The sequence below is a fragment of the Rhinopithecus roxellana genome, chromosome 5 (assembly GCF_007565055.1).
Source record: "Rhinopithecus roxellana isolate Shanxi Qingling chromosome 5, ASM756505v1, whole genome shotgun sequence".
Taxonomy (NCBI): Eukaryota; Metazoa; Chordata; class Mammalia; order Primates; family Cercopithecidae; genus Rhinopithecus; species Rhinopithecus roxellana.
The window spans coordinates 37,191,800-37,210,682 of NC_044553.1; the positions used below are offsets into that span (position 1 = coordinate 37,191,800).

Genomic DNA, 18,883 nt, shown 5'->3' on the forward strand with positions numbered 1-18,883 from the left:
TCTAGCTGCAGCTCCTGAACCTCCTCCACCATCTCATTTCACTGCCTTCATAATCCTATTCCCTAGTGCATTCCTCATCCACGTTCCTCTTCCTGATTCACTCCATCTGGCATAAGGGTTAGAAAACAAAGGTCATCCAGACACTTATGCAAGTGTGTCAGTTTTCCAGGAGGAAGAAGCCAGAGAAGTCAGAGGGTCTGGAGGAACAAAATCAGGAGGCTTGTCAGAGGAATAGATAGATGATTGTGCCCTGTATCCCTCCCTCTGAGGGTCACCAGGGGTGCTATCAATGACACAAGGAACTTGAAGGGCTGGAGGAGGCAAAACCTAGGGGTCTGTGGCCTGAGCCCTTTTTTAGAAACTGGTTTTCCCCAAATGGTTAATATTTCTTGTTATAAGTCCACAAGACATCTAGCCTGCTTTAGGTATTCTCTTCCCACAATTGTCATTTCCAGTACTGTAAAATGAGTTGCCCTCAGTAAGGAAACTGAAACCCAGAAAGGCTAAAAGGCACTTGCCTTGGCTGAGCCAGAGCCATGGCCCACAGCATCCCCTGGGTTTCTAGGAAATTTTCTGATTCCAGAACTAAAGAAAAGATGCCACTAGGAAGGAAGAAGGGAAGGAAGGAGGGAAGGCAGACATGCTGTACTGAAAGGAACTACTTATATGACAAGACCGATCACCTCAAGCCTTAAACTTAATACACACAGGTTAAGAACAAAGACCTTCCTCACAAACCCGGTTTCAGAAAAGCTTCAAGAACTTCTTGAAGACATTTTTCCTAAAAAATCTACTCATATTCACCACAATGAAACAACAATCCAGTTAAATAATACTTGAGTGAGTGCAATTTTCCCAAGAGATATTTAGGAAAAAGTGAGGGCTCAGAGTTCTGAATCTGAAAAGTATTCCATGTTTTATCAACTAAGTGACCTTTCTCTTAATTCCTCCAATCCTTCATTTCTCCCATGTAAATTTGCATGGGAATACCTACCATGCAGAGTTGTTGTGAAGATGAAATGAGATAATACATGTAAAGTGCCTAGCACTGTGCTTGATAATTACACACTTTCCCCGTCCTGCCCCCACCACCACCTCTTTGCTTTTGCCAAAATTTTCCAGGCACTACTAACTAAAATAAGACGAAAGAATCAGTTCAGAACTTCTGAAACTCAAATATGTATATGAATCATTTGGAGTTTTGTTAAAATGCAGTGATAAACCAGTAGTTTTGTGGTGGGGCCTGAGATTCTGTATTTTTTTTTTTTTTGAGACAGACTCTCGTTGTGTCGCCCTGACTAGAGTGCAGTGGCTTGACCTCGGCTCACTGCAAGCTCTGCCTCCCAGGTTCACGCCATTCTCCTGCCTCAGCCTCCCAAGTAGCTGGGACTACAGGCGCCCACCATCATGCCTGGCTAATTTTTTGTATTTTTAGTAGAGACGGGGTTTCACCGTGTTAGCCAGGATGGTGTCGATCTCCTGACCTCGTGATCCTCCCGCCTCGGCCTCCCAAAGTGCTGGGATTACAGGCATGAGCCACCGCGCCCGGCCGAGTCTGCATTTCTAACAAGCTCTAGGTGAGGCCAATGATGCTGGTCTGTCTGTGGACCACACTTCAAGAAGCAGAGTATTAAAGAGCTCTAAGAGTTTTGATAGGCACAGATTGCTGTGATATAGGAAAGGCTGCATGCAGCTTTTTCTGTTTTTTTTGAGACGGAGTCCCGCTCTGTCGCCCGGGCTGGAGTGCAGTGGCCAGATCTCAGCTCACTGCAAGCTCCGCCTCCCAGGTTTACGCCATTCTCCTGCCTCAGCCTCCGAGTAGCTGGGACTATAGGCGCCCGCCACCTCGCCCGGCTAGTTTTTTTTTTTTTTTTATTTGTTAGTAGAGACGGGGTTTCACCGTGTTAGCCAGGATGGTCTCGATCTCCTGACCTCGTGATCCGCCCGTCTCGGCCTCCCAAAGCGCTGGGATTACAGGCTTGAGCCACCGCGCCCGGCCCATGCAGCTTTTTCAAAAGCTGATGTAAGTTAAATTAGTACAAATCTAAGGGAGTCCCATTTGTGCACTAGAGACTATGAACCTTAGGAGGTACTGGATTCCCCCAGTAGGCTGTGGAGTCGAATCAGTGTCACAGGTGAAACATTGAAATGCCTTACTCCAGGATTTAGGCTAGAAGTACGACGTGCCCTTTTGACTCAGCTGAAGATATATTTCTAGACTTCGTTTTCAATCCTTTAAGTTATATTGGATGGGGAAAAAAATAAGTGAAAAATCAGATGTTTTTCCCTGCATTTTCAATTTAAGCTCTGGCAAATAAAAAGATCAGATCAAGCATCAAGTTGGAAAACAAAGGAACCATGGAGGAAATTCCACAGGTATGTGGAAGCAAGGAGGAGCACAGCAGGCTAAGGAGAAGGAACAGGGATCAAAGAAATTCTTATTTTTAACAAATGTACATCCCAAAATGCACAGGCATCATTTGCACAGGCAATAGCATATAGGCCCTGAATGGTTTCAGGAATTTAGTAATAACTATTAGTTGATAAAACATAAATTCAAAACTATTCCAATGTCAAAATACCTTATTGATTTCAATAAGCCTATATAAAATTCACATTTGAATTAAAGAAACAACAAAAATTAACTGCTTTTCATATTTAAAGCATTCAATTCCAATATACCCTGGAAGCACTTTTCAGTGAGATCATCATCTTCTTCAGTCAGTTTAGGTTTAGATCTACTTAAATGTGACTGGCACGTGACTTTCTGAGTAGCCAAATGGTTCCCCAAATCCAGACAGGGATTCAAAGTACAGTGCAAATTGGGAAGCTTTCAAGCCAAGTCAGGTCATTTTCACACTACATAAATGAAACATGGTATGTTACCATTATTTCACTCTCTTTGAAAGATATTTATTACCAATGTGAACAACTTTAAGAAATGCATTTATCTCTTCCTAGAAAATTGTCTTCCTTACCCAGATACAGTGAAAATGTTTATTATAAGCTAACATTACTTAACTTTGTAATGTCTTATACTGTTATTTCATTTATGCGTGTGAAATAATCTCAGAATTCCAAGAGCTCCTGAAGGGCTGAGACCTTATACGTTTTTAAGTGTCTAGAGCATTTAACAAAGTGATAAGCAAGAATTACTCAATACATGCAATATAGTTTGGATGTGTGTCCCCACCCAAGTCTCATATTGAAATGTAATCTCCAGTGTTGAAGGTGGGGCCTAGTGGGAGGTAATTGGATCACGAGGGTGGTTTCTCAGGAATGGCTTAGCACCATCCCCCTTGGTACTGTCCTTACAATAGTGAGTTCTAGTGAGATCTTGTCATTTAAAAGTGTGTGTCACCTTCCCACTCACTCTCTAGCTCCCACTTTCACCATGTGATGTGCCTGTTCTCCCTTCACCTTCTACCATGATTGGAGGATTCCTGAAGCCTCCCCAGAAGCAGATGCTGCTGTGCTTCCTGTACAGTCTTATAGAACCGAGCCAATTAATCCTCTTATAAATTACTCAGTCTCAGGTACTTCTTTATGGCAATGCAAGAACAGTCTAAGACAACATGGCTGACAAACCCAACTGAAAAAAATACAAAATAATATATGAGAGGAAGACAATTCCACTTATGAGAAAATAACATGAGTTAATATAATTTTTCATAATTAATGACACATCACAATAATTTTCAGTACATAACCTACAGAAGTTCTTTTGCCAAAGGAAGATAGGCACTAGCATAAATATAGATTTTTCACATTATTTAGCACAACATGCAGTTTATTAATTTTCTCATATCGGAGTGCAAGGGAGAAAAAAATCAAATATTCTGTTAGCTAATTTTCTCACCTAGAAAAGCATTTCTTTTTCTGCAAAGCATTGTAAAGAAGTTCAGCTCACTTGTGCTTCTAACCTCAAAAACGTCTTTCTTAGGACAATGGCGTTTTTGTGGTATTGGGTCTACAAGAGTCTTTGAAATATCACACATGGTACTAAGTGGTTTGCAAGAATCATAGGGATATGACTTGGGGAGGAATCTTCAAAGTTCAGTTATTCATTCTATCCTTCTGCCTCCATACATGTAGAAGTAATCTAAACCACCACTATAATAGATGTCTTTAAAAAAAAAAAAAAAGCCTTTCTGCTTATTAAGACAAAGAGCAATATTACTACATAATTAAACAAAAATTGGGCTGCCAGCAAGGACAGTTCATTATGGAAACTAGAAATAGTTAAGTAAACAACATGTAATGATTAATGGCCCAACAGCAACCTATAGGGAGGTCTCTAGTGATAAGATGCATGGCTATGTTCTTAATTGTGTTGTGCTCAGTATTTTTATTACTAACTTAGATCAGTGATTAATCCAGGTTGCCCATTAGAATCACTAGGGGAGCTTTAAGAAAAAAAAACAAAATGCCTGGACTCCACCCCTAAAACTCTGATTTAACTGACCCATTTGTTTAACTATCAATGACAATGCAGAGATATGCTAAGTCCGCATAGATACAATAATAAAAGGAATAGTTTAATGACAGAGTAAGTGCCTATTATGTGCCAACAAGCCCTATGACAAGCAAGATATGGAGATAAATGTGACACAGTTCTTGTTATTAACAATAAAAATAAAATTAAGATGAGATTAATAGATTCAACAGTCATTGAAAAGATAGTGCAGTCTTAGACTGTGTTAATCATCTTTCTCTACTTCAAGATGGTCAAATAAATTCTAGACTATTGTGTTTGACTTTGGAGGAACCCACTTGAAGAAGTTATAGAAAAGCTGAGGCTCTTTGAATAGAAAAGGAATAGCAGGTGATTTTCCTGGAGACCTCTTTATTCAATGAATTCGTGTTTGATAATTTTAAACACAAATATCAGAAGTGTTATTGCATGAAACAGATGACATGTTTGCTCTGCTTTGGTCTCTGAAGAAAAGCTAAAACAATGGAAAGTAAAGCAAGAGAATATCAATTTGGCTCAACTGATGGAAAAATTACCTAATGATTAAAACTACTCAAACACAGAAAAGGCTGTTTGGGGAGGTAATGAGGTCCCCTCTTCTAGAGGGATATAAGCACAGACAGGATATGGAGTTGGTTAGAATTCTGTAAAGAGAGTTGAATGGAAAAGCTTTAAAGGATAATTCCACACTGAAATTCCACAGTGTATTATAGTTAGGCTAATTTCCTTGCAGTACCTAAGAAATCAGGTTTTTCCTTTTGTATAAAGAAAAAAGCCCTTCTTCTCTAAACTTTTGGACAATTGGGACACAATGATGTCACCATCTATTACATACCTAGATGACACCTGAACAGCCACATCTGTAATGATGTGAATTGACAACCAAGGAGCACACATAAAACCCAATACAATTAGGACTGCTAGAGACACCAAGTCAAGGGTATCAGGAGCTAGAGCTTTAGATCACCCATCTTGGCATGTGACTCTGATTGCTGTCTTCTGCTTAATACCTCTGAGAATAGTCTTTCATTATTCAAGCAAAAACATTCTTACAAAACTGTATATACTTCCTCACAACTACAGCCTTTACCCCTGTGCACACACTCGTGCAATATGCATAGATTTATTGACACATATATAGCCCAAGTCTTGGATCATTTTTAAAGTATTAAAGTATTTTCAAGTTTAATGCCTAAGTAGCTTACTTTTGAAATAAACCTGCAAATTGTATACTTGATGTATTAGTCTATTCTCATGCTACCATAACAAAATACCTGAGACTGGTAATTTATAAAGACAAGAGGTTTAACTGGCTCATGGTTCTGCAGGCTGTACAGGAAGCATAGAGGCTTCTGCTTCTGGGGAAGCCTCAAGAAACTTGCAACCATGGCAGAAGGCAAAGGGGAAGCAGGCATATCTTACATGGTTGAAGCAGGAGAAAAAGAGAGAGGGAGGAGGTGCTACACACTTTTAAACAACCAGATCTCAGGATAACTCACTCCCACTATCATGAGAACAACACCGAGGGGATGGTACTAACCGACTCATGAGAACTTCATCCTCATAATCCCATCACCTTCTACTACGCCCCACCTCCAACACTAGTGATTACAATTCGACGTGAGATTTGGTGGGAACACAGATCCAAATCATATCACTTGATCATTGCTATGAGAGCAGATTTTAAGTGTTCCCATCACAAAAAAAAAAATAAGTTATGTGAGACAAGGCTCGATTTAGCCATTTTGTAATTTATACATATTTCAAAATATCACGTTGTGTACTATAAATAGATATAATTTTTATTTGTCAAAAAAAGAAACTACATAGAAAGTCAGGTCTAAAATGTGACAGTAATCTGGGCACTAGTTTCATAATAGTGGACGTGAATGTAAGACTACCTTGTTACATAAATCATTTGACCTTTCAACAACAAAATGTACAATAGGATTGTTATCATCTTTTAGCAATATGATTCCCAGAACCAGACAATTTGCTCCAGTAAAGAAGATTGCAAAACAAGATAAAAACCACTTTGAAACCGTTGGGGTTCATGGTTTTTCCGTTAACCTCTCAATTGTTACTAAACTTGCCCAATTTCATCCACACAGTTGATTTATGGATTATTTTCATGAACTATTTGCCAGCAAAGGAAACTGCATTTATAGTTCCTTCTTCACAGTAACTTACTCTTCTTTCTATGTCATCTTTTTATTTTTCAATCTTACATTTATTCCATTATAGCCAAGCTATAATAGAGCAAAATTCTATCATCAAATATTGCTTATTTTAACTCTTACAATTCCAGTTACGTATTGCTTGCACACTTTTCAGTTTTGTAACACTGCAGTGAAGAAAGTAAAAGTAAAAACAAATAAATAAGCCAAATCTGTATTTTTTTTACTTAAAATTTACTTCTCAAAGCAGATGGAATGGGAACTAGTTTATGAAATTATCTCAAGCCTGGAACAGGTAAATAACAAACAAATACCTCAGAAAACTTACCTAGATTCTTTAATTACTTTAATGTGCCATTTTAGAACATTTAGGAATAGAAATTCAGAGGCCAGGAAAAAAAAAAAAGATTAAAACAAGCAAACTAAATTAGGGCAACAAGAAATCAGACAGAAGCTTAGCCAAAGAATAACACTATTTAAACAAATCAGATGTCAAAAAGATTAAAAAAATTTATGCTTTCCTGCTCTTGAATCCAGAAAGAAAATGAATTTGAGAGATATCCAAAAAATATCTTTTCTCCTACAAGTAAATTATTTATAAAGAAAAATTAAAACCTTTGCCATGTCAAACTTAGAATAACATACACAGATATTAACAGCACACAAAATAGAAGCCATTTTCAATGTTTGCTAAAAAGCCACTGTTACTATGGTGAGGCCCCAATACAAAAAAGCAACAACTAACAACCAGAAAGCCATAACAAATGCAAGTTACTGGTGCTTTCCATGACTAATTCCAACTTGTCACACTGCTTGTCATCATCTGTACTCTTTAGTTGGTGCATGCGGTCATCAGGCCTATAGATGAGGAGCCACATCATGTGGGCAGTACAGCCATGCTGCTCAAGAAGAATAGAGACTCAAATGTCCCATCAGTCTGGGGATGTGTTTCAACACGGTGACATCCCAAGAGTCCCCCAAAGGAAATATTCAGAGTTTTATCTTTCCATGGATTTTAAATACATATCTGAAAAGCCAAAATATGTGAAAAGATTGATTTAAAAAATAGTTGACCAAATTTCAGTGAGCCTGAAAGCTTTCACACTGCTTCTCTTCTCTTTATTGCAAGCTATTAATTGAATTAGCTCTACCCAACTCCCTCTTTTTTTACAGTTTTTTTCTGCCTTCTGACTTTCAAACCTCAACTTTCTTTTTTTTTTTTTTTTTTTGTCTTTGAAGATTTTATTCTTCATAATCAAATTTTACATAAAGCCAATCCCAATACCAACTTAGGGTGATAATATAGGACAGTAACAGCAGCTGAATTTCGTGTTTTAAAGCAAACCTGCATTTTGATTTTTTTTCCAATTATTTCATTCTTTTTTTTTCTTTTTATTATACTTTAAGTTCTAGGGTACACGTGCACAACATGCAGGTTTGTTACATATGTATACATGTGCCATGTTGGTGTGCTGAACCCATTAACTCATCATTTACATTATCTCCCCCCCCTACAATAGGACCCAGTGTGTGATGTTCCCCTTCCTGTATCCAAGTGTTCTCATTGTTCAATTCCCACCTATGAGTGAGAACATGCGGTGTTTGGTTTTCTGTTCTTGCGATAGTTTGCTGAGAATGATAGTCAAACCTCAACTTTCTTAAAAAATTAAAACTGCTTTCTTGAGGTCCTCCAGTTACTTCCTTCTATTAAAGATGCTTTCCCTTAGTTCTCAACCTCATGGGCACCTACCATTAGACCTGTTCACCACTCCCTCTTTCCTGAGACATTCCCTTCCTTAACACTTTCCTCCACTGTCCTCTCTTCGTTCACCTCAATATTTGCTGTCCTCTGCTCCTTAAGTTCTTTCCCTCCCACTCTCTAACAAACTGAGTTTCCACCCCATACCTCACATTTAGCAAGTTCCATCACTGTTTAACAAGCCCCACTTCTCTCCTAGCTTAAAGCCAAATATGCTTCCAGCCGATATTCCTAAGTCTACGGCTCCCACCACACCCAACTTCTGTTCCATATTAACCTGGACATTTCCATTTGGGGATTTGGCCTATTTTATATGGAGGACAAATAAAATCCCTTTTCACTTTGTGACTCCCCAGCTCCTGAGAGCCAATGACCTCATGTTTAAATTCTTCTTTTAAATAGTATGGTGCCACCTACCCAAGCCATAATTTCTCATGACACACTCTCACCTCCCTTAGCCTGTAGTCTAAGGTCCAACTACAAGCTTTTGCTCCTGCCTCTCCTTGTTAACACTGGTGGTACAAATAAACAAACAAGGCAAGAATCATTTCCCATTCCCTCTGGCAAGACTTCCTGAAACATTTTCACATACTTTGAGCTCTCCTTTCCCTAGCATTTACAGGCCACATCACAAAATTAGAATTTTGCAGCACCTTTTCATTCTTACCTATTATTAGTTTCATTCTAGTGTGCTGGGCTTCTCTTCCTAAGTAGATTATATTTGCTCCTTGAAAATAGAAAGCAGAATTTGTACCCCCTTTCTTTTTTTTTTTTTTTTTTTTTTTTTTTTTTTTTTTGAGAGTCTTGCTCTGTCGCCGGGGCTGGAGTGCAGTGGCACAATCTTGGCTCACTGCAAGCTCCGCCTCCCGGGTTCACACCATTCTCCTGTCTCAGCCTCCCAAGCAGCTGGGACCACAGGCGCCCGCCACCACGCCCAGCTAATTTTTTGTATTTTTAGTAGAGATGGGGTTTCACTGTGCTAGCCAGGATGGTCTCCATCTCCTGACCTCATGATCCGTCAGCCTCAGCCTCCCATAGTGCTGGGATTACAGGCGTGAGTCACCGTGCCCGGCCTGTACCCCCTTTCTTAATAGCTCCAGTAGCACTCAACACACTGCTAGTCTAAGCAGGCAGGTCCTATAGCATGCACTTTGGGGCCCACCTAAACCTACTCTGCCTACACTAGCTTCTTCATGTATTGTTATCCCTTTGAGCTTTATATGCTTTTTGCACATTGCCTCAAACATTCTTTGGAAAATAAATGAGGAAAAGGCAACAAACATACATGTTGCTAGGTATAGAACAGGTATGTTGTGAATATTAAATTTTGAAAATTATTTTTATTTCTATTAAATAAAAGGGGACAATGAATGGTCTATGCACCCCACACACAGGAACAGGAAATTTTCCTATCAAGCCAGTCTTTTCTCAGAGAAACACAGATACATTATTATGACGTGGGCCTAAAGAGGCCCAGTGACCATCTCGGCTCACACACTGAGAATGATGGTGAACCATGTTTTTCTACTCTACTCTCAACCACTTAGATTCTGAGTTAAGAGGAGAGAGAAGTTTGCTGACTGTGGAAACGTACAAAGTCCTGTGTAAATGGGCGGGAGGGAAATACAAGGAGTCCATGCTGCAGGGAGCCTTAGTGGTGTGATTGTGGCACTGGCTGCTGGGAGTCGGAGGCACTCAACCATATGGCTGCACTGAACGAACACTTTGGAAAATCCAAATGGGCACTGTTTTACCAACCACAAAACATCATGAGAGCAGCAATAGATTTCATCCAATAACTAGGATATCAACAAGGTGTTTTCAGATTCTAGGAATAAATTACAGCATTAGAATCATAATTTTTAGGTGGGACTCTTTCTTTCTAAGCATGTAAAACTGCTGGTTAAATCTTCATCAATTTACATAAGCCTATGCACTTCCTAAACGGGATCAATAATTCCACTCAGGAAAAATTCCTTTAAAAACTGCCCATCTACCTTTGTGCATTAAATATATCCAGATAAAATTTATTAAGTGTTTTGGCTTTACTGAAGTTTCTGAGTTTAAGGCAGGATAAGTTTCTCATCACTCAAATGAGTTCATCTCCCTTCTCAAATTCTGTTAAAGTTCAAGAGAACTGAATGGGGATAGACCATGCCTGGGCCTATGTGACAGAGAGTGAGAGAACAAGAACCAATGGGAACCAGTGCTTTCCATCATTTTTTTTGAACTTTCAAACAAAATCAGAAAATAGCTATAATTAAGCTAACACTTTTTATGACATCTTTTAACATTAATACATTTTAATACAACTTCAACTGTTTTCATCACTTCTACCATTCACTCTGAAATCCTTTTAACAGGAACGAATCTGACTGTTTGACTCACTCAAAATTTTTCTTTTAACCATTATTAACATTAACATATTTTAATACAGCTGTTTTCTACTTCTATTATTCATTCCTTTTATTAACCAAGAAAACATTGAACTCCCTTCTAATGAGAATTATAATTCTAGCAATTGGCTCACTCTCCCTCTTCAATCACATTTTGTCTTACACATTTTGGCAGTCTAAATCCCTCTTGTAATTTGATGTTTTTACCTTCCAGTTCTCACAATACCATGTCTAATTTACACATTAATTTGACTTAGAATCATTAACCTTATCTTTTATGTTCTAAACCTTTTATTTCTCAAAAGTGCTTTTGATCATTTTTAAGCCTGTGCTATGTCCTATAATGTGATTTGCAGCTTTAGAGTTTGTTGATAAATGAAGGTTCTCGAGGTATTGAGGTATCTTCTGCAAGCCTTCCAGGAAAAAAAGTTTGGTTGGCCGGGTTTAATGTTTCTGGAAATTGCACAATTTATCAGAGCTATCTGTAAATTTTTCTCCTAAATTCTTACCTACAAAAGCCCAGGGTAATATTTAAGGTCATGCTTAGCCTCACATTGTAAAATTGTGTATCTCCTTTATCTACCTTTGTCTTTAGAATATAAGAACTTTACCAGTATTTATGTGAGGAAAGGCAAAGTAATTGGGGTTTGTTTTGTTGTTGTTTGGTTCGTTGATTGGTTTTTTGTTTTGTTTGTATTTTGTTTGTTTCCCAAGATTGCTCAAAAGAGCCACATAACATCATGAAAAAAAATATAGGTTTTAGAATCTGGCCAATCTGCATTAGAATTCCAACTTTGCTGGAAACTATCATTCTCAGCAAACTATCGCAAGGACAGAAAATCAAACACTGCATGTTCTCACTCATAGGTGGGAATTAAACAATGAGAACACTTGGACACAGAGCAGGGAACACCACACACCGGGGCCTGTCCTGGGGTGTGAGGAGCGGGGAGGGATAGCATTAGGAGATATACCTAATGTAAATGATGAGTTAATGGGTGCAGCACACCAATGTGGCACATGTGTACATGGGCAACAAACCTGCACGTTGTACACATGTACCCTAGAATTTAAAGTATAATTTTTAAAAAAATTCCAGCTTTGCTACCTTTTAGTTGCATGACTTAGGCAAGTTACTAAATGGAGCCCCATCTTCATCTCAGTGGGTTTTATGGAAGATTGAAATACGTTCAAAGTACCTGGCACACAGCTGGGTTCAAGCCATACGAATGTGAGCTATTATCTGTGTGACCCTGAGCAAGTCACTTAAGTGAGATCTCAATGGCTTAATGTTTTCATATATTTAAAAAATATAATTAAAAAGTAAGAAATAAGAGTACTTCATGGACTAGTTATAAGATTAAATAAGTTTAATATAGTACAGTGCTTAGAACCATGCCTTTCATATGGTGAGCCCTACCTGTTTTAAGCTATCATTATCACTATCTTTATTAATTATTATGAGCATTCTCCCTGGGATATGTCTCCAAATTCATTTCCATTTGGAGTGATATTCTTTAGAGCTGGGCAAGACTGAGCAAAAGACACCAGAATGCTGCCTTTCTTAAAAGGATATTCCATTTAGGGGTTTAAAAAAAAAAAAGCTTAAAATCAGATAGACATAGGTTCAAACCCCAGCTCTACTTAGACTAGCTCACAGGGTGGTTGTATTTTATTCTACTTTACTCCTTACAATAACTGTATTAAATAGGTGCTTTGATTATCCCCAACATATAGCAGAATAGACTGAAGCTGAGAGAGGCTCCACAGCCCTCTGACTGCATGGCCAGTCAGCCTTTTGGGTGTTCCCTGAACCAAGACAACACCACCTAGGTGTAGTGGGGGGTCCCATACTCCTTCTAGGAGCATGGCAGGCACTCTTTCCCTCTAAGCCACAATGGAAGTCCTTTATTCTGGGATATCTGTGCCCCTCTCTGCTCTGTAGCTTTTCTTTCTCCACTTTTGCTGTCACTCTTAGTTTTGCCACTCCATAGTGGATTTTGTTTTTATCTCGGTTTGTTGTTTGTTTTGTTTTGTTTTGTTTTGACACGGAGTCTCACTCTGTTGCCAGGCTGGAGCGCAGTGGCACAGTCTTGGCCCACTGCAACCTCCACCTTCAGGGTTCAAACAATTCTTCTGCCTCAACCTCCTGTGTAGCTGGGACTACAGGCACACACCACCACATCTGGCTAATTTTTGTATTTTTAGTATAGACAGGGTTTCACCACATTGGCCAGGCTGGTCTCGAACTCCTGACCTCGTGATCCACCCGACTCGGCCTCCCAAAGTGCTGGGATTACAGTCGTGAGTCACTGCACCCAGCCCATCTTGGTATGTTTTAACTCAGAGACGGAGCTACCTTGTTCAATCTGCTGTGGCCACGGGGTACTCTTCTACTGCCTCGTCATTATTAGGAAAACCCAACAGAAAACAGCCACAGTCAGACAAGTGCGTGCTTTTGTTCAATATCATGAAAGCTCAAGAGAAAATCATGTCTATATCATTAGCATTTTATGACTCTTAAAAGAAAGAAAGATCTGAAGCAATGGCAAATTGTTAACATCTATTCAATATGGGTGGTAGGCAAATGGTATGTTGTAATTCCCCATGCTTCTCTGTGAGTCTGCAATATTCCATTAATTAAGCAAAAATAATTGCAAATTGAAAAGAGCATATCATTTTACAAGGCACAAACATAATAAGGCTTTCCTTATAGGGTTACAACTCACAGAAGGAAAATACTTGTTATATATTGGAAAACAAGTAAATGAAGCCAAGTACTTAAACGCATAATTATCCCAGAGCAGATTAGTTATTACTGGGTATTTTTCTCAAAGTCTTAAATATACATGTATCTAGTTCTCTGATTTGGGACTTGATGGTCAAGACTTTCAGAGGTCATTCTCTACAGTTAAAAGACTGGCTGTAGAATGGATGGAAAGGCATGGGGCCAAGTCTGGTGTTCACCAGGAGGGCTGAATGAACATATGTCAGGAGGCCATACAGAGTGACATTTGTCACCTTGGGGAATTATAGCCCCTCCCTCTCCCAAGCTAAGAAGCATGTTTATCAGCCTCCTGAGAAGGATTTCTTGTCTCAAGAGCAGACTTACTTTAACCAAGCTTACAAGATTGATGAATAAAATCAGAGTGTGTCAGTATACTGTTCTACAATGAGAAATCTGTCATGAAGATGGCATATTGAATTACTACAGGGAAACCTACATTGAAAATCAAATTATAAACACAAGTTTGCATGACTAGCACAGCATGAAAAAAGAGAAATTTTAGCTACCTCTCCTAAATATTAATACATATTAATGTTAACTAATCAATTAATAATTAATCAAGCTATAATAGCCCAATGCACCCATCTCCATATATGGGAAAGATTTGCCAATAGGAACAACACACAAAAAACTCCATTGACCAACATTCTCTCTCCTCTAGCTGGTGCCTAATGGACACTGCCAAAGTTTGCCCCTGGGACTCTCATATTTCTATGCTTTAATAGCCGTCAAACACCTCTTTGAATTGAGACTTTCTTTCATTAAATGTGCTAGTAAACGCAATTATATAACAGGTCTTACAGGCCACATATCACCTACAGAAACAACTCTATCAGTTATCTATCTTTGAGCTTATAAAAGATTCCAGGTAGCAACTTAGAGTCACAGAAGAATAAGAACTTTATGAAGGCCCATGATGTCATTCATGAAGTTGTTCACCACTGTAGCCTAAGACAGTGCCAGTCACTTAGTAGACATTCAATAAATATTCCTCACATCAATGAAAAATATCCTCACTTAAAATAAACTGTTCAGTACAAGCCTCAAGCTCACACATGTAATCATTCTGTAAATACAATCATTCAGGACCTGGGAACTTTATCTGTTTTTTTCTTTTTTTTTTTTTTTTTTTTTTTTGAGATGGAGTCTCCCTCTGTTGCCCAGGCTGGAGTACAGTGGTACAATCTTGGCTCGCTGCAACCTCCACCTCCTGGGTTCAAGTGATTCTCCAAGCTTAGCCTTCCGAGTAGCTGGGACTACAGGCGCCCACCACCATGCCCAGCTAACTTTTGTATTTTTAATACAGACAGGGTTTCACCATATTGGCCAGGCTGGTCTCGAAGTCCTGACCTTGTGATCTGTCCACCTTGGCCTCCCAAAGTGTTGGGATTACAGGCATGAGCCACTGTGCCCAGTCCAGCCATATATATATATTTTATATGTATATAAATATTTGTATATATTTTATATGTATGTGTGTGTATATATATATATTTAACTTCTGGGACACGTGCAGAATGTGCAGGTTTGTTACATAGGTATACATGTGCCACAGTGGTTTGCTGCACCCATCAGCCCATTATCTACATTAGGAATTTCCCCTAATGCTATCCTTCCCCTAGCTCCCTAGCCCCCGACAGGCTCTGCTATGTGATGTTCCTCTCCCTATGTCCCTGTGTTCTCATTGTTCAACTCCCACTTAAGAGTGAGAACATGCAGTATTTGGTTTTCTGTTCCCATGTTAGTTTGCTGAGAATGATGGTTTCCAGCTTCATCCATATCCCCGCAAAGGACATGAACTCATTCTTTTTTATGGCTGCATAGTATTCCATGGTGTATATGTGCCACATTTTCTTCAACCAGTCTATGCCCAAATGATGGGCATTTGGGTTAGTTCCAAGTCTTTGCTATTGTGACTAGTACTGCAATAAACATACATGTGCATATGTCTTTATAGTAGAATGATTTAGAATCCTTTGGGCATATACCCAGTAATGGGATTGCTGGGTCAAATAGTATTTCTGGTTCTAGATCCTTGAGGAATTGCCATACTGTCTTCCAGAATGGTAGGAGTGGAACTTTATCTTACATATATTTTTCCACATTCAGCCTGAGTTGCTTAGAGAAAATCCCTCAAATGCCATTCATCAACCACCAGCTAATGTCACTACATCCATCCCCAAGTGCTACCAAAAAGGTCCATTTTCATATTATTCCTATGTATTCTACTAACCAGATGGGTACCAAATTGAGCTAAACATCAATTCTTGAGAAAGAAGAGATTTTATCATCTTCCCATGACAATAAGCATGCCAACTACTCTTAGTGGGAGATAATTAGTTTGTAAATATTACTAAGATCTGTATTTATGGAAACATATGGCACCTTGCTGTTAAAATGGGCCGATGAATAAAATTTTTGGTGAAGTCATACAGTTCTAGAAGACATGCATCCCACTGTCTTTAGATAAGAACTATTCCAGTATGTATGTGTTATGTGTGTTTTACTCACCACATACTGGAACTTTTCATTATATTCACGGTCATTGGCTTTCACTATCCGTTCCATTTCTAAAGAGAGAGAAATCAGGTATGAAATTAAATTGTAGGCTCACAGAAACAAATAACTCATTAAAACAACATCACTTAGGTTGCTTTGTTGTTAAGGTTGCAAGAATTCTTGTCTTTCAAATTTGAAGGGCATTGGCTTTTTCCAGTGTACATGTTGGAACATGTGTTGGAAAGTCCCAAAATGGAAAGCTACAATGTTTCTCACTGTCCTCCTGATGCCAACCATAAAGCAAAACATTATGTGTCTCCAATTTCTATGTCCCTCCAGCACTGCAAAGACCCTTTCTCTTAACTTCAAGTGGTTCCTAAGAGAAGGAGCTGACAAAGTCAAATGTATCCTGGCAAGGAATGTTTTGTGGGGTTTTTTGCTACGAAGTCACAAAATATAACATAGCCAAATAAAACCATACAGAAGTGTCCAGTGAGGTCACTGACTTTATGGTCATAGAACCAAAGGTGATATTTGTAAGCAGCCCAGACATACTAAGAAGAATGACACATAATCAGGAAACTGAGACCTGCCCTTAGCTGGAAGTGACCAAAGAATAAAAGTCTCTTCTGAAAGCAAATGCAAACACCAGTACAAATAATAATATAAAAAGGACAATAAATCCAAAGATCATGACAGTGCAGAATAAAAATTTGCAGAGGGCAAGAAAAGACAGTGCCCCAGAAACACCAGCAGAACAAGTTTTGTAGTAAGGGTAGCAAATTCTTGCTCCATGTTTACTGAAGAGTTCACTTCCAGAGTTGACCGAAGATTTAGGATGGAATGATGAAAGCTATGAGAAAAGAGTCAGCAAGGTAACCACTAGATGTCAATGCTGGACTCTCATGGCGAGTGACTTGACCCTCTCATCATTAAATTCCCTTAATCCCATAATACTCCAACTGGGTAGGTGACAGGTGGTAAAAGGTGGAGGGATTGCAGTAAGAGTCTGAGTTTAGAGAAGGCACTTACAACCAGAGAGATAAAGGAGACTGCATGGTGGAAAGTAACTTGGAGACACATGTTGGGGATGGAGCAGGGAAGAGCAAAAGGAAAGTGAAAAGAAGAGCTGGAAGCAGAAGGGAGATGAGGAAAATGAGGGAAATGAAGAGGGAGAGAAGGAAGGAAGGAATATATTTTAGCACCCACCATGAATTGTAAGAACAAATTTTTTCCAAAAGTCCAGGCGGAATCTCTCTGTAGCCCTGGTAGTTCAACTCCCAAGACTGAAGGTCACCTCTAAGGACTGCCCCTGTACAAATGACACCCTGTCTTTGGTTATGACTGGGTTTCTACCATTTTTAGGGTGTTTTGTCTGTCCAGTAACCACCTGCATGGTTTCCTTCTTGCCTATCTAATAAAGCCAGTTCCCTGTGATAGTTCCTGTTTTCTAGTGTGGCTCAACTAATTGCTGATAAGAACAATACTGGACTGACATCAATAGATGATGATACCTGAATGGGCTTGCTCCTAACCTGTAACTTTGAAATCCAGAACCCACCAGAAAGCAACTTCTCAACCACCCACCCACCTGAAGAAAACATTTCAAACCCTGGCTAAAAAGCACCATCCTCTCTTTCTTGCTGATGCCCCAAGAAAGAATTAAAACATCAAATCCCAAAGTGGTACTTTGAAGGGTGAGGGAACCTAAATGCTTAAAAAGCTAGATAATTTATTTATATAACACCACCATAACCCAGAAGTAGTAAAATTGCTGTCAGGAAAGCAAAAAATGTTACTGGGATGGTAGGAGCAAGAGCTCCTTCTGCATGGCAAAAGGTTAACCTGGACCACTGGTATGCTGCATGTAATTTATAGATTATAGCAGCAAAACAAAAATCAGATATACTAATTATACATTAATTGGGTTTAGCTTAGTTCATATACATTCAGATGATGACCCTTCTAAAATTTCACATTTATATGAAGCACATCCAACAGCAGAATTCTATAGTTCTCTACCTAATTTTACCCACTCCAAACACCAGAATCTTGACTTTGTGAGCCACATAGAAATTATCCTGGGCTGGGTGTGGTGGTTCACGCCTGTAATCCTAGCACTTTGGGAGGCTGAGGCAGGTGGATCACGAGGTCAAGGGATCAAGACCACCCTGGCCAACATGGTGAAACCCCATCTCTACTAAAAATACAAAAATTAGCTGGATATGGTGGCATGTGCCTGTAGTCCCAGCTACTCAGGAGGCTGAGGCAGGAGAATCGCTTGAACCTGGGAGGCAGAGGTTGTAGTGAGCCGAGATTGCGCCACTGCACTCCAGCCTGGTGACACAGCAAGACTCCATCTCAAAAGAAAAAAGAAAAAAAGGAAACCATCCTGCCCAGCATCTCCATGTAACCACACTCCACAGGGATAGGGACTAGCCCATTCCCAAAGCAGCCAAATAGTTTCTATGGTAGGTCAGTTTGGATCTTCTTTCAGGTATCCAAATTGCTCTTGTCCCACAAAACCTGATTGCAGCCAAGAAGCTCACTTTTCCCTCTAAATCCTTCTTAGTAAGTCTGAATTGTCGCCTCTGTTACTTCTATTATCATCTTTCTGAACTAAGTCTTCCTGGATTGATTCTGGCAGAAAATTCAGCATCCCTTCATTAAGTTCTGCAAAATACTGGCTTTGGTTCTAAATCCCTACAGTTTTCTGTCTTTAATCTGACTATGCTACACCTAAATTATCTTTGTAGGAATTAACTTTCTTCTCTGTGCTACCACAGTGTA

The 18,883-nt window shown here is 39.2% G+C and overlaps 1 protein-coding gene across 1 annotated transcript in view; it reads right to left on the reverse strand.

Moving 5' to 3' along the window:
* The window catches only part of ATP8B4 (ATPase phospholipid transporting 8B4 (putative)), a 256,458-nt gene that overhangs the window by 202,251 nt on the left and 35,324 nt on the right, over nt 1–18,883 (reverse strand). The window contains exon 4 of the mRNA XM_030930770.1: nt 16,106–16,164. Within this exon, the coding sequence (XP_030786630.1) occupies nt 16,106–16,162 (57 nt within the window). The 5' untranslated portion in view covers nt 16,163–16,164. The remainder of the gene's footprint in view (nt 1–16,105; nt 16,165–18,883) is intronic.